Source organism: Natrix helvetica, assembly GCF_964273705.1.
Source record: "Natrix helvetica genome assembly, chromosome: Z".
Lineage (NCBI taxonomy): Eukaryota > Metazoa > Chordata > Lepidosauria > Squamata > Natricidae > Natrix > Natrix helvetica.
The window spans coordinates 18647289-18660742 of NC_138554.1; the positions used below are offsets into that span (position 1 = coordinate 18647289).

The 13454-nt window shown below is 42.8% G+C and overlaps 2 protein-coding genes across 3 annotated transcripts in view; both read right to left on the bottom strand.

Annotated features, from left to right (window-relative positions):
* Positions 1-2192: 2192 nt before the first annotated feature.
* Positions 2193-3143, bottom strand: LOC309401341 (olfactory receptor 10AG1-like; the record flags this gene model as incomplete). Its single annotated transcript, XM_081970407.1, has 1 exon — positions 2193-3143. One exon carries the CDS (start codon positions 3141-3143, stop codon positions 2193-2195), a length of 951 nt encoding a protein of 316 aa, XP_081826533.1.
* The window catches only part of LOC309382136 (zinc-binding protein A33-like), a 29015-nt gene continuing 18598 nt past the window's right edge, over positions 3038-13454 (bottom strand). Inside the window, exons 5-7 of one of the 2 annotated variants that reach the window (XM_081933645.1) lie at positions 10011-10135; positions 6416-6976; positions 3038-3167 (exon numbers count right to left, since the gene is read on the bottom strand). In XM_081933645.1, coding sequence (XP_081789771.1) covers positions 6426-6976; positions 10011-10135 — 676 coding nt within the window. In that variant the 3' untranslated portion in view covers positions 3038-3167; positions 6416-6425. Of the gene's footprint in view, positions 3168-5602; positions 6977-10010; positions 10136-13454 lie in introns of those variants that run through there. The other variant, XM_081933644.1, reaches the window with a different exon arrangement.

Here is a 13454-nt window from a genome sequence, read left to right on the forward strand (position 1 = left end):
CATTCACAACTTCTGGAGGAAATTTGTTTCACTGATTAATTGTTCTAACTGTCAGGAAAATTCTCCTTAGTTCTAAGTTGCTTCTCTCCTTGATTAGTTTCCACCCATTGCTTCTTGTTCTACCCTCAGGTGCCTTGGAGAATAGTTTGACTCCCTCTTCTTTGTGGCAACCCCTGAGATATTGGAATAATGCTATCATGTCTACCCTAGTCCTTCTTTATGAGTTGACATGATAAATACAACTTTATGAGTTGACACGATGTATACAACAGCAAGGTATCTGATGGGATTTCTGCACATCATGAATCAATCTAGTGAGGTCGATGAGGGAGTTATGAAAGTATGGGATAGGATTACAAAGACAAGAGGGAGGAGAGGTTGAAAGAACATAAAGGCATATTTCATGAACGTTGTTTATGCAGATATCCCTCAATTTACAACTAGTAACTTAATGGCTGATCGAAGTTATAATCAACCTGAACAAAGGGAATCATCACCCAGATCCAAAGTTCCATCAGTCAGATACACCCCTCCATGGTCAGGTGACTGCATACAAGTGTTTGGTAACATAGGTGAATTTATTATTATTTGCTATGTCCCATGGTCATGTGGCCGTGTTTTATGAGTTTTGCCAAAAAAGCAGCACTACCACTAAATAATTGGTTTGCTTAATAACGTGTTTGCTTTGCAACCACCATAAAAGGATTATAAAATTGGGTCCGTCATGTGACTGACCTGTGTAACGATCATAATTATGACTTACGACTTTAATGGACAGGATCCACTACAGCTCTAAGGGACTACCTGAAATGGGCTACTGTATCTTTAGACTATCCTTGTTCCCTAATATGTACTCTGCGCCTCCTACCATCTTTTCCCAGCCAATCACCATTTCTTCGATTTTGAACCATGGCTGAGTTGAGAGTTGAATTTCTTTAGGAAATTGCATTTGTGAGGGGTGGGGTGTAATTTAGCAGCTTAAACAGATATCCTATAGCTGAGTTAGCATATTTTTCTTTTGCAAGAAAAAAATGCTTTGCAGTCAGGAACTGTTTGATTTGGCCTGCAAAATTTTACTTGAGGATGTCTATGGAGATTCTCAGTCATCTAGGTCATGGTTGTCCCAAAGGTGCTTTTTTGTTGTTGTTGTTGTTCAAGGTGCAACTAATTTTTCTTTGAAGATGTTTCGCTTCTCATCCAAGAAGCTTGTTCAGCTCTGACTGGATGGTGCGGAATGGAAGGATTTATACTCCCTGCAGACAGCTGGTCATTTGCAGTATTTTAGTGAGTCTTTAAGGTCACCTGGAGGTTTTGCTGTGCCATCAGGGTCACCTTTCAAAAAGGCTCCACACCCATTTGCACCCCTCAGGTGACCCTGAGGACACAGATAAACTTCCAAGTGGCCTCAACGACTCGCTAAAAGAAAGCAAATGACCATCTGTCTACAAGGAGTATAAATCTCTCCATTCTCCACCATCCAGCCAGAGCTGAAGAAGCTTCTTGGATGAGAAGCGAAACATATTCAAAGAAAAACCAGAAAGTCCAGTTGCCTCTTGAAAAAGCACTTTTTGAAGTCACATTAATTCAATCTAGATTAAAACTAGCATTAAAATAAATGGTGTTTTCTTGGCTGTGAAATAGAAGTGGTTTATCCTTGCTTTCTTTCAAGATTTTATTTCTCAGTTTTCCACTTCAGTCTGTAGTCTTGGAAATTCCAATGCTTCTCCATCCAAAAGCTAACCAAACTGATCCTCTGAGACCTAACTTGACAGGGCCACCTACTGAGGATACCCTACTCCAGAGTTTCTAGATTGCAATTATTCAGATTATTTTTCTGGTCAAGGAGTAACAACCAACCAATATTTACATATTTGTCTCAGCAGAGATACAAAAATATAACAGTGTAGGTGATAACTACCCTGTTTCCCTGAAAATAAGACCTCCCTGGATAATAAGCCCTCCCCGAAAATATTGCAATACAGCAGAAGCCATGAGGTGATCACACTCACCGCCTCCTGCATCTCAAAAATAAGACCTCCCTGAAAATAAAGTCAAGTGTTTATTTTGGGGGTCAAAAGAAAAGAAGATCCTGTCTTATTTTGGGGGAAACACGGTTGTTTTGGTCAAGAAAAAAAAATATTCACACTAGGATTATGTGGACCTCACAGGATAAGTAACCATTCCAATAACAATCAGTTTGGATCTTCTCCAGAACATAGTTTATTACCCATCATTCTTCTCAAAGCCACTTTAACCTCTTTGTTCCTCAAACTGTAGATTATGGGGTTCAACATAGATGTCACCACTGTATAGAACAGGGCCAGCAATTTGTCACTCTCCGCTGAATAGCTGGATTTGGGCCGAAGGTACGTGATGATGCCTGACCCATAAAAGAGCGAGACCACAATGAGATGAGAGGAACAGGTGGAGAAAGCTTTCCGACGGCCCTCAGCTGATGGGATCTTCAAAACAGAGATAACAATGTAGATATAAGAGGTCAGGATCAGTAGGAAAGGCGTGGTAATAAAAAGGACAGCCACCATATATACAGCAATTACGTTTCTGGAGGTGTCGCCACAAGCTAGCATCAAGAGTGGGGGGATGTCACAGAAGAAGTGTTTGATCCTATTGGGGCCACAGAAGGTCAAGCTGAAGACATAGTTGGTCTGACCCAGCCCCACTATCAATCCTACGGACCAGGAGGCCACTGACAGCTGGATGCAGATCGCTGGGCTCATGACGACGCTATAACGCAAGGGGTTGCTGATAGCCACGTAGCGGTCGTAGGCCATGGCAGCAAGGAGGCAGCATTCTGTGATTCCAAATAAGGTGAAGAAATACATCTGGGTTGCACAACCCCAGAGAGGGATCTTCTTGCCATGCTCTGACATCAAGCTTGCTAGCATCTTAGGAACGATGGAGGTGGTGTAGCATATTTCTAGGAGGGAAAGGTTAGTCAAGAAAAAGTACATGGGTGTATGAAGGACTGGATTGAGCCTGATCACGGTGGTGATGATAGTATTTCCAACAAGGGACATGACATACATGGAGAAAACCAGGATGAAGAGGAGCACACGCAATTGTGGCCTTTCAGAAAACCCAGCAAAGATGAACTCGGTCACCAGCAAAGAACGATTGGACATAATTCACATCACATGTTGACTCGTCTGCAAGACATCAGAGGAAACAAAGAATCACCCATGAAAAATTATCTGTTTCTTTGTTTGCTGCTGCTGTTTAATAGAAAGATGGACTTATCTCCTTGGTGATGACACCTTCTGATTTCTCACCCTAGCTATACAGTAATTGCACAAAAGTAAGAAGGAGAAAACAAGATTGCTACATGCAGCATGAGGAGAGAGAGAGAGGGAGGGAGGGAGGGAGAGAGAGAGAGAGAGAGAGAGAAGAGAGACAGACAGACAGGCAGGCAGAGAGAGAGAAAGACAGACAGAGACAGACAGAGACAGAGAGACAGACAGAGACAGAGACAGACAGAGACAGAGACAGACAGAGAGACAGACAGAGGCAGAGAGACAGAGAGAGACAGACACAGAGACAGAGAACCTAATTGTACTTTATTGCCTTCTTTAAAACAAACCATGACTTGGTGCAATATATGTTTCTAACTATATCTGAACCTAAATAAATATGGGTTTCCTAAATCTCCCAGTTCCTTTTAAACCACAGAACCACTTTGGGGAGCGGGGGAGTGTCCTGTTATTTATAAAAAGAGAACAAAGTCATCTGCAAATTAACTTCATTCTACTGAATATTGGAGGACAACTTACCATATATGATAAAGCTAAAAGTGCCAACTTACAGATCCTATTATAGGCTTCTCCCAAAGATTTTCGAAGGAAGGACTTGGATCCAGTGAAAAATCTCTAGATTAAAACCACTAGACCATTAAGCAGAATCATGTAGAGTTTAACAGGACTGAAATGGTAGTAGTAAATAAAAAAAATTAAAACTTAAGATTATTGTATGCGATTGGATGCATAAAATTTTAATATTAACTTATTCCATATAGCAAATCATGATCACCTATAAATTCCCAGTGAATCACTATCAAGTTCAACAGATGCATTTCAGGCTGGAACATTTGCCATCACAAGCCATGAAGTGCAGAAAATTATTCCAGCAACTTGGAATGAAAAGGAAACTATTGTTTTATGTGACATTCTATCAAACAAGCGACTCTCAAGTGGGCCTTCATGAACAATTGCAAACAGCACAACTAGGGCCTTTTCATACAGTCAAGGCTATGGTTTTGTCCCAGTTGCAATGTATGGCTGTGAAAGTTGGACCATAAGAAAGGCTGAGTGACAAAGAATTGAGGCCTTTGAACTGTGGTGCTGGAGAAGACTCCTGCGAGTCCCTTGGACTGCCAGACGATTAAACCGGTCAATCCTAGAGGAGATCAACCCTGACTGTTCTTTAGAAAGCCAGATCCTGAAGATGAAACTCAAATACTTTAGCCATTGAATGAGAAGGAAGGACTCACTGGAGAAGAGCCTCATGCTGGGAAAGACTGAAGGCAAAAGAAGAAGGGGATGACAGAGAATGAGGTGGCTGGATGGAGTCACTGAAGCAGTAGGCATGAGCTTAAATGGACTCCAGAGGATGGTAGAGGACAGAAAGGCCTGGAGGAATGTTGTCTATGAGGTCGCAATGGGTTGGACATGACTTTCCAACTAGCAACAACAACAAAGGGCCTTTTAGAACCTAAAATTCTTTTTTAAAGGATTGTTTTTCATCCTGACATGATATTAAAAAATTAAGACAGTGTACCCCTGTTCACAAACACTTACCTTTGCACTTACCTTTGAAAATCTGATCCAATCTATTGTCAGAGAAGAAAATCTCTGCTTGGTTCAACCAATGTCTTTCTATATTGCTGCATTCCCCATGAGGCTTCCCCAGTGAACAGGTGTACTTTCTCTCCCAGGAGTAATGACAAGTGCCCCCAAAGCATTTGGGTCCCTTAGATACTTTTCAAGACACACACTTATTTTTTTTTTAGCAACCAGAATGTTGTTATTGTTTGATTTGTAAAGTCCACTTAAGGAGAATGAGCCACAGAAGCATCTGCTGCCAATGTGAAACTTCTCATTTCTCAAAATGTCTTCTAAATGAAGATGTATAGTCTGCTAAACGCACATTTCAAGGCATTAATATGCAGATTGGGAGGAAAAAATAGTCAATAAATGCTGGTCCCATAAAATCGGAACTTGGATTGACTTAAGTCAATGTCGTAAGTGAGGAGAACACGGTTTTCAAATGGAATGCAGTGAACCTACGGGTTGAAACCAGGTTGTTAAAGGGTCTCCAAACTTGGCAACTTTAATACTTGTGGACTTCAATGACCAGAATTCCCCAGCCAGCATGTTTGATCGAGGAATTCTGGCCGTTGAAGTCCACAAGTATTAAAGTTGCCAAGTTTGGAGATTGCTGGTATAGTCAAAGGTTAAGAAAGCTGATCTGCAAAAGAACATCCATTATAGACAGTCCTAATCACAAAACCTTCTCCAGAGCCCCTCAAAAACCTGCTGATTGATTGTGTTTGAATTTGTGGCACTGTTTATTATTTAAATTTCACATTTCTGAACGTCCCCATCTTCCTCAAAGAAGGATTCTGGGAGGTACACATAATAACATCGTCTCTTCTTAAATGTTTTTTTCACCATATATAGAAAGGTTCAAACCAACTTTCATGTGGTCCCATGAATAGGGTCAGTTCCACCAAGTTTCAACCACGTGACATGTTAGACTCGTGATGGCGAACCTATGGCATGTGTGCCAGAGGTGGCACGCAGAGCCCACTCTATGGGCATGCGTGTCATCGCCAGCTGCTCTTCTGGTTTCCAGTGTGTGCATACACAGCTGGTCTTTGGGGGTGCCAGAGCACCAGAAAACAGCCTGAAAATGCCCCCCAAAACAGCCCCAAAACATACCGTTTTCCTGGCGGTTTTTGGGGTCAAAAATGACCCCCCAAACCATCCTGAAAACAGCCAAAAAAACCAGCCAAAAAACAGGCATGTGCATGCCAGTCAGCTGGCTTTTGGGTTTCCGCTGCACACATGCACAGCTGATCTTTACAGGTGCCAGAGTGCCGGAAAATGGCCTGAAAACAGCCCCCAAAACAACCAAAAAATTGACCATTTTTCTAGCTGTTTCTGGGGTCATTTCCAGCCAAAAGCAGCCCTAAAAACAGCCTGAAAATGACCCACAAAACAGCTGAAAACAGCCTGAAAAACAGCCAAAAAACCAGGCATGCACATGCCAAACAGCTGGTCTTTGGGTTTACGGCACTGTGGTGCGCACACATTCACGCATGTTCCGGTTTGGGCACTCGGTGCCGAAAAGGTTCGCCACCACTGAAATAAATGTCAACGCAAATCCCAATAGCTCTTACATAGTCCTTGCTAGATCCGTGGGTGCAGGAGGCAGAGAGGTTCACCGTTGAGGCCATCTTTGTTGACCCCAGGGCTGAACATGGGGTACAGGCACTCGGAGAAGACATCCAGAAAGGTGTAGATGTGGGTCATGGTGTCAGCATCGTAAAAAGAGACTTGTCCTCCTTCATAGTCCAAATAGACCCCTACCTTCTGAGGTTTGATCTTGAGGAGCAACTGTTTGGAGGGAGAGTCAAGGGCCTTGTACTCATTGCCATTTCGTAGCCAAATGGCCCAAAAACCATTGCTGGGCTTGACGGTGACTTTAGCCTCCTTCCTGTTCACCGACTCCTTGGCCACTCCAATATCCCAGCTGGTTTTGTTTCCAACTTCTACCTCCCAATAATGGCACTGGCAAGTAAAGCCCTGGGCACCCAGCACACACACAGTCTTGCTAAATCTTTCTGGACCATCCGGGACCACTTCTTCGGGGTTATCTTCCAAGCGTACCGTGTCGAGATCCTTGGAGAGCATGAGGTTGGGATGATTGGTGGCAGGATCCAAGGTAATATATGAAGGGACTGTTGGAAGGAGAACAATAAGAGAGTTACCCCTATTTGACAACTTTCGAAACGCCCACCTAAGAAGTTGCAAAAAAAAAACAGGTTTATGCCAAGTAGACAATTCAAATTCACATCAGTTTTCAGCAATGTCAACCAAAAAATCCTGTTATTCTCCTGCTAAAAACTAGACGAATTTCAATGAATTTGGGGTCCATTGCTTTCAGCCTCTGAACACCCCGTTTTCAGCCTCTGCACACCCCATTTTCCACCGTTCCAGGTTGCGGGGATCGGAATGGGTGGAAAATGGATCTCATGGAGGCCAGAAATGGGATGTGGAGGCCGAAAATGAGGTTTGTGGAGGCAGCAATAGGCTATGGCAATCCCTGCAGCCTTAAACAGCTGATCATCGGGAGGCCGATCCAACCAACAATCAGCTGCTTGTGCTAATCAGGCTGTGTTGAAGCTGAAACCGAAACAGGCTGTTTGTTGTTTGCTGCAAAGAGGCAAATTGCTGGGAGGCAGAGGCCAAAGGGTGGGGGCCAACGGGTGGGCTGGGCTACATTTGGTGTATAAGACGCAACCAAATTTTCGCCCTCTTTTAGGGGTGGGGAAAGTGCCTCTTATAGTCCCCAAAATATGGTAAGTTAAAAGATGGCACCAGACTGAATGGTAGTTTGGGAGCTTAGTGTCCCTAACCTGGTTCCGTCCAGGAGCTGAGCACTAGCATTCCCATCATCCATAAACATTAAGCGAACTGTTATGCTTCTTGGCAGCTGCTTATCATGTTTCTTTCACAATGTTTTCAGAATTCATTTGAGCAGCCTGTTTTGAATTGAAAATAATGGGCTTTAGAACAATTTCAGCTGCTGAACTGTTTAGATCCAGTGTGTCCATTAAGGGTGAAAGTTTTTTTTTTATTATTATTATTTCTTTTCTAACAGCTTTCCTATGATCTGGAAAAGAGCCGTGGCTTTTCACTGGCAATGGAAAGATTTGTCTGTCTATAACAGCCTCCTGACTCTTATCAGCCTGGGAACCAACCGGTTATCTACAGCTGATGGGAGTTGTAATCCACAATATAGGGAGAGTCCCATTTCAGGCAAGGATTCAGCTTAGCTTAATACTCTAACCACGATGCCACCCTTGCTGTGATCCAGAACTGAAATGAGTTATGCACGATGAAATCACCATGTAATTCACTCAGCTTTGTTGTATTTTTTTTTTCAAAAAAAATTTATTGGTATGTGGGAAAAGGGTATGTGGAATAGTATACAAATTTTGGCAGTTGCAAGTATGGCAGACGCCCCCTCCCTCCAAACTCATAGTATACATCTAGGTATAAAACATTAATACATAATCCTGTAAAATCAGCATATAGGAATAAAAGTTTTCAGTCAACTTATATATTATAACATATTTTCTAAATATAATTTCACTATTACTTTCGGTAAATTTATAGCAATGTGGTTTTCTTATTCATTTTTGTGATCTGAGCTTTCTTGGTATTGCCCCTTCCCCCCCCCCGCCCCCCCGCTGGCAGAGCTCCGGCCCCTCCCGTGTCTTGTATAACTGTTGTAGAATCTTCTGCTTTTTCTAGGTTTGCTTTATTTTTTTCCATAAAGGCCTGAGCCTCTATGGGTGTATTAATTCTAATTCTTGTCTCCTCCCAGAATATCAGCATCCCTTCAGGCATCAACCATCTAAACCACACCCCTTTCTGGTATAATTTATTCGCCAATTGCGAATAACTATTCCTTTTCTCCCTAATTTTTTTTGGGATCTGCTTCAAGATGGTTATCTCCCTATCGTGGTATGTCAATGTTTGCCCCCTTTGTACACCCAGAATTGCGTCTCTTGTGCTTTTCCTAAGGAATTTAATATGAACCTCCCTGGGTACATTGTGTGTCCTAGCATATGCTGAATTCACTCTATAGGCCAAGTCTATCTCCCACTCCATCTGTTGCTTGTCTTTGTGTGTGTATTCAGCTAAGATGTTGGTCATAATGTCCCTTATATTTTCCCCATCTGTTTCTATAACATTTTGAAATCTAAGATAAAAGGACATTCTCTCAAACTCTGAAGGAAGCAGCGGCGGTATGGTGAGATGCTTCCTTTCTCCATTCCTTTTTTGTTGAATTGATGGACTTTTCAGCAAGACTATAAGTTAAACTCTCGGAGCTTCGCTGGAGGTGCGGTTAGAGGGGGTGGATTTTACCCCCCCTTGGACAAGCGGCTTGAAAAAATTCTGCTTTTGCCCCTAGGAGGATGGAGGAGGGGGGAGAGCCAACTACTGATGCCACCCCTGTAAAAGTGATTTTCACTGGACTTAGTTTTATAACTTGTTGATGACCTGAGAACTTTGTGAACTTTTGAAATTTTATTATGCCTCTGAGCCCAAAGCTGGCAGGGCAAGATGGCACACTTCCGTTGTCTTTATGAACTGTGAAACCTGACTCCACCTTTAAAACTCAGGCTTCCGGTCTTTGTCTCCGTACTACCCAGAGGAATCTCTTGTGGATTGCTATTTCCTGAACCTTCTGGAGAGGAAACCTTTTCTTAACGCTAGATTGACCAAAGAAACTCTCACTTGTTTGGATTTTCTGCCTCCTGGACTCATCTGCCTGCTATACTTCTCCAGCTGTCCAGTCCCTACACTGACTGACTTCTCTGTTTTATAAACTATGTCTCCAAAGAGACCACCACCTGGAAAACCTGGCTTTGCTACTTCTGCACCGACATCTGCAACATCCAGCCCTGCCACACAGTCAAAGATTACAGAAATGATGCAACCTAAGAGCACAGAGGTGGATTTGCTGCAAATGCTTCAACAACTCATACAGGGCCAGGAAGAAATTAAGAAACAACTAAAGGAAATGAAGGAAGAAATTAAAGAGAATCAAGTCCAAATTTATAAGAACTCGCAGAGACTGGACCTTGTGGAGGGTGGGGTGGTGGAGGCGAGGGGGGGGTGGAAGTTTTACAGAAGAGTAACAAAGAACTTGATATTCAGCTTTGTTGTAATTTTTTAATGCTGTTCACCCATGATACTCACAAGGTCTTAAGGCCAGCAACATCTCTCTCCAGACCATGTACTGAATAGGCCCTTTAAACTGACCTAAATTGAAATCGCGAGAAATCACAGGAAATGGGCTTGTCTTGTCCTCACCAGGGCAGTATCTGCAAAGAGAGAAAAATCAGCAAGAACTGTGCAATGCCATGGCTTGATCTTGATCGCCACCTGGTGGCCTTATCTGGGAATTTTTGACACTCTCAATGCTACCTTTCCTTCAGCTTAAAATGATGTACCGAGGAAATTTTATTACTGTTAGTATTGGTATTATCTTTTATTCCTTAAACATGAAACTCAGTCAACTGAACATTTAAAAATGCATCATAAATATTATTGACTGGCTCTGATAGTTGATATGGGTTGCTGCCAGCATCCTAGGTATCGACCAAGTATCTTCTTAAAATGTATGTTTTTTCAAGTAGCGCAGTCTTTTGCAGTTCCGCTGGTGTTATTGCATGAAGCTGCAATTTCTTTATGTACTTCGTAAAATTCTTGGACATGGTGCCAAGTGGCCCGATGACAATGAGTATCACTGTCACATGTTTCATCCATAATCATGTAGTTTCGATGGCCAGGTTGCGATATTTCATAATTTTTCCCAGTTCTTTTTCTTCGACTCTGGCATCTCATGGTACATAGATATCAATAAATTGTACGCTTTGGTTTTCAACAACTGTGATATCTGGTGTGTTGTGTTCCAAATGACGATCCATCTGTATTAAAAAGTCCCACAAGATCTTCACTTTCTTATTTTCAACAACTTTATCCACTTTATGTTCCCATCCTTTTCCGGTCACAGGTAAGTCATATTTTTTTACATAATGACCAGTGAATTAATTTAGCAACTTGGTCATGTCTAGCTTTGCAATCAATTTGCACAATTTTGCTGCACTCACATATTAAATGTGAAACAGTTTCAACTTTGTCATTGCAAAGTGGGCAGTTTGGATTGTCAGTGGATTTTTGTAGCTTGTTTGTAGTGCTCGTTCTTGAACAGCAGGTATTAAACCTTCCGTTTCTTTCTTGATGGTTCCCATCTTAAGCCATCCCCAAGTTGTTATCACATTTTCCTTCAATGTTTTTCAACTGCTGTCCATGTAAAGCTTTGGTTTTCCATCTATTTAATCTGTCATCCAGCTATTTTTCCTTATATTCTGTTTAGTTTTTGTTGTTTTAATAATGTTCTCCATTTTCAGTCTGCAGCATTTTTTCTGTTATTATTAATATTAGTAGTATTGGTAGTACTGGTATTAGTATTATTTTCTGTTTTCAAGTCAGCATTGACTCCTGGCAATTGACTATACAGGTTACTGCAATTTTCCTGGCAAGATTTCAGAAGTGGTTCACCATTGCCTCTTTCCTAGGGCTGAGAGAGAGTGACTGGCCAAGGTTACCCAGCTGGTTTGTGCCTAAACAGCAGAGGTGATATTCAGCAGGTTCTGACCAGTTCTGGAGAAACAGTAGCGGAAATTTTGAGTAATTCGGAGAACTGGTAAATACTACCTATGACTGGCCCAACCCCCATCTATTCTCTGCCTCCTGAGTCCCAGCTGATTGGGAGGAAATGGAGATTTTTCAGTAACCTTCCCCTGGAGTGGGTGGGAATGGATATTTTACAGTATCCTTCCCCTGGAGTGAGGAGGGAATGGAGATTTTTCAGTATCCTTCCCCTGGAGTGGGGAGGGAATGGAGATTTTACAGTATCCTTCCCCTGGAGTGGGGAGGGAATGGATATTTTACAGTAACCTTCCCCTGGAGTGGGGAAGGAATGGAGATTTTTCAGTAACCTTCCCCTGGAGTGGGGAGGGAATGGAGATTTTGCAGTATCCTTCCCCTGGAGTGAGGAGAGAATGGAGATTTTACAGTATCCTTCCCTGGAGTGATGAGGGAATGGAGATTTTACAGTATCCTTCCCCTGGAGTGAGGAGGGAATGGAGATTTTACAGTAACCTTCCCCTGGAGTGGGGAGGGAATGGAGATTTTACAGTAACCTTCCCCTGGAGTGAGGCGGGAATGGAGATTTTACAGTATCCTTTCCCTGGAGTGAGGAGGGAATGGAGATTTTTCAGTATCCTTCCCCTGGAGTGGGGAGGGAATGGAGATTTTACAGTATCCTTCCCCTGGAGTGGGGAGGGAATGGATATTTTACAGTAACCTTCCCCTGGAGTGGGGAAGGAATGGAGATTTTTCAGTAACCTTCCCCTGGAGTGGGGAGGGAATGGAGATTTTGCAGTATCCTTCCCCTGGAGTGAGGAGAGAATGGAGATTTTACAGTATCCTTCCCTGGAGTGATGAGGGAATGGAGATTTTACAGTATCCTTCCCCTGGAGTGAGGAGGGAATGGAGATTTTACAGTAACCTTCCCCTGGAGTGGGGAGGGAATGGAGATTTTACAGTAACCTTCCCCTGGAGTGAGGAGGGAATGGAGATTTTTCAGTAACCTTCCCCTGGAGTGGGGAGGGAATGGAGATTTTACAGTATCCTTCCCCTGGAGTGAGGAGGGAATGGAGATTTTACAGTAACCTTCCCCTGGAGTGATGAGGGAATGGAGATTTTACAGTATCCTTCCCCTGGAGTGATGAGGGAATGGAGATTTTACAGTATCCTTCCCCTGGAGTGCGGAGGGAATGGAGATTTTACAGTATCCTTCCCCTGGAGTGAGGAGGGAATGGAGATTTTACAGTAACCTTCCCCTGGAGTGATGAGGGAATGGAGATTTTACAGTATCCTTCCCCTGGAGTAAGGAGGGAATGGAGATTTTACAGTATCCTTCCCCTGGAGTGAGGAGGGAATGGAGATTTTTCAGTAACCTTCCCCTGGAGTGGGTGGGAATGGAGATTTTTCAGTATCCTTCCCCTGGAGTGGGGAGGGAATGGAGATTTTTCAGTATCCTTCCCCTGGAGTGAGGAGGGAATGGAGATTTTACAGTATCCTTCCCCTGGAGTGAGGAGGGAATGGAGATTTTTCAGTAACCTTCCCCTGGAGTGGGGAAGGAATGGAGATTTTTCAGTAACCTTCCCCTGGAGTGGGGAGGGAATGGAGATTTTTATTTATTTATTTATTTATTTTATTTATTTATTGTATTTATAGACCGCCCCCTCTCCCCGAAGGGGCTCGGGGCGGTGTACAGACAACAGCTAAAAAAACATCTACAAAGTGAAAAATATTAAATACCCCTTAAAAACAGATTAAATATAAAGCCTGTACAGTAATAATAAAAATTAAAAAACAGCTTAAAAGTCTACCCCCCAAAATTTAAAATACCGGCCAGAGGGATTGAAGATTAAGGCTACGTTTGGGCCAGGCCAGCTAATTGGAACAGGTGGGTCTTAAGTTTCTTGCGGAAGGAGCGGACATCGGTGGTTGTTCTGATGTCGATATCCTCGGTATACAGTATCCTTCCCCTGGAGTGAGGAGGGAATGGAG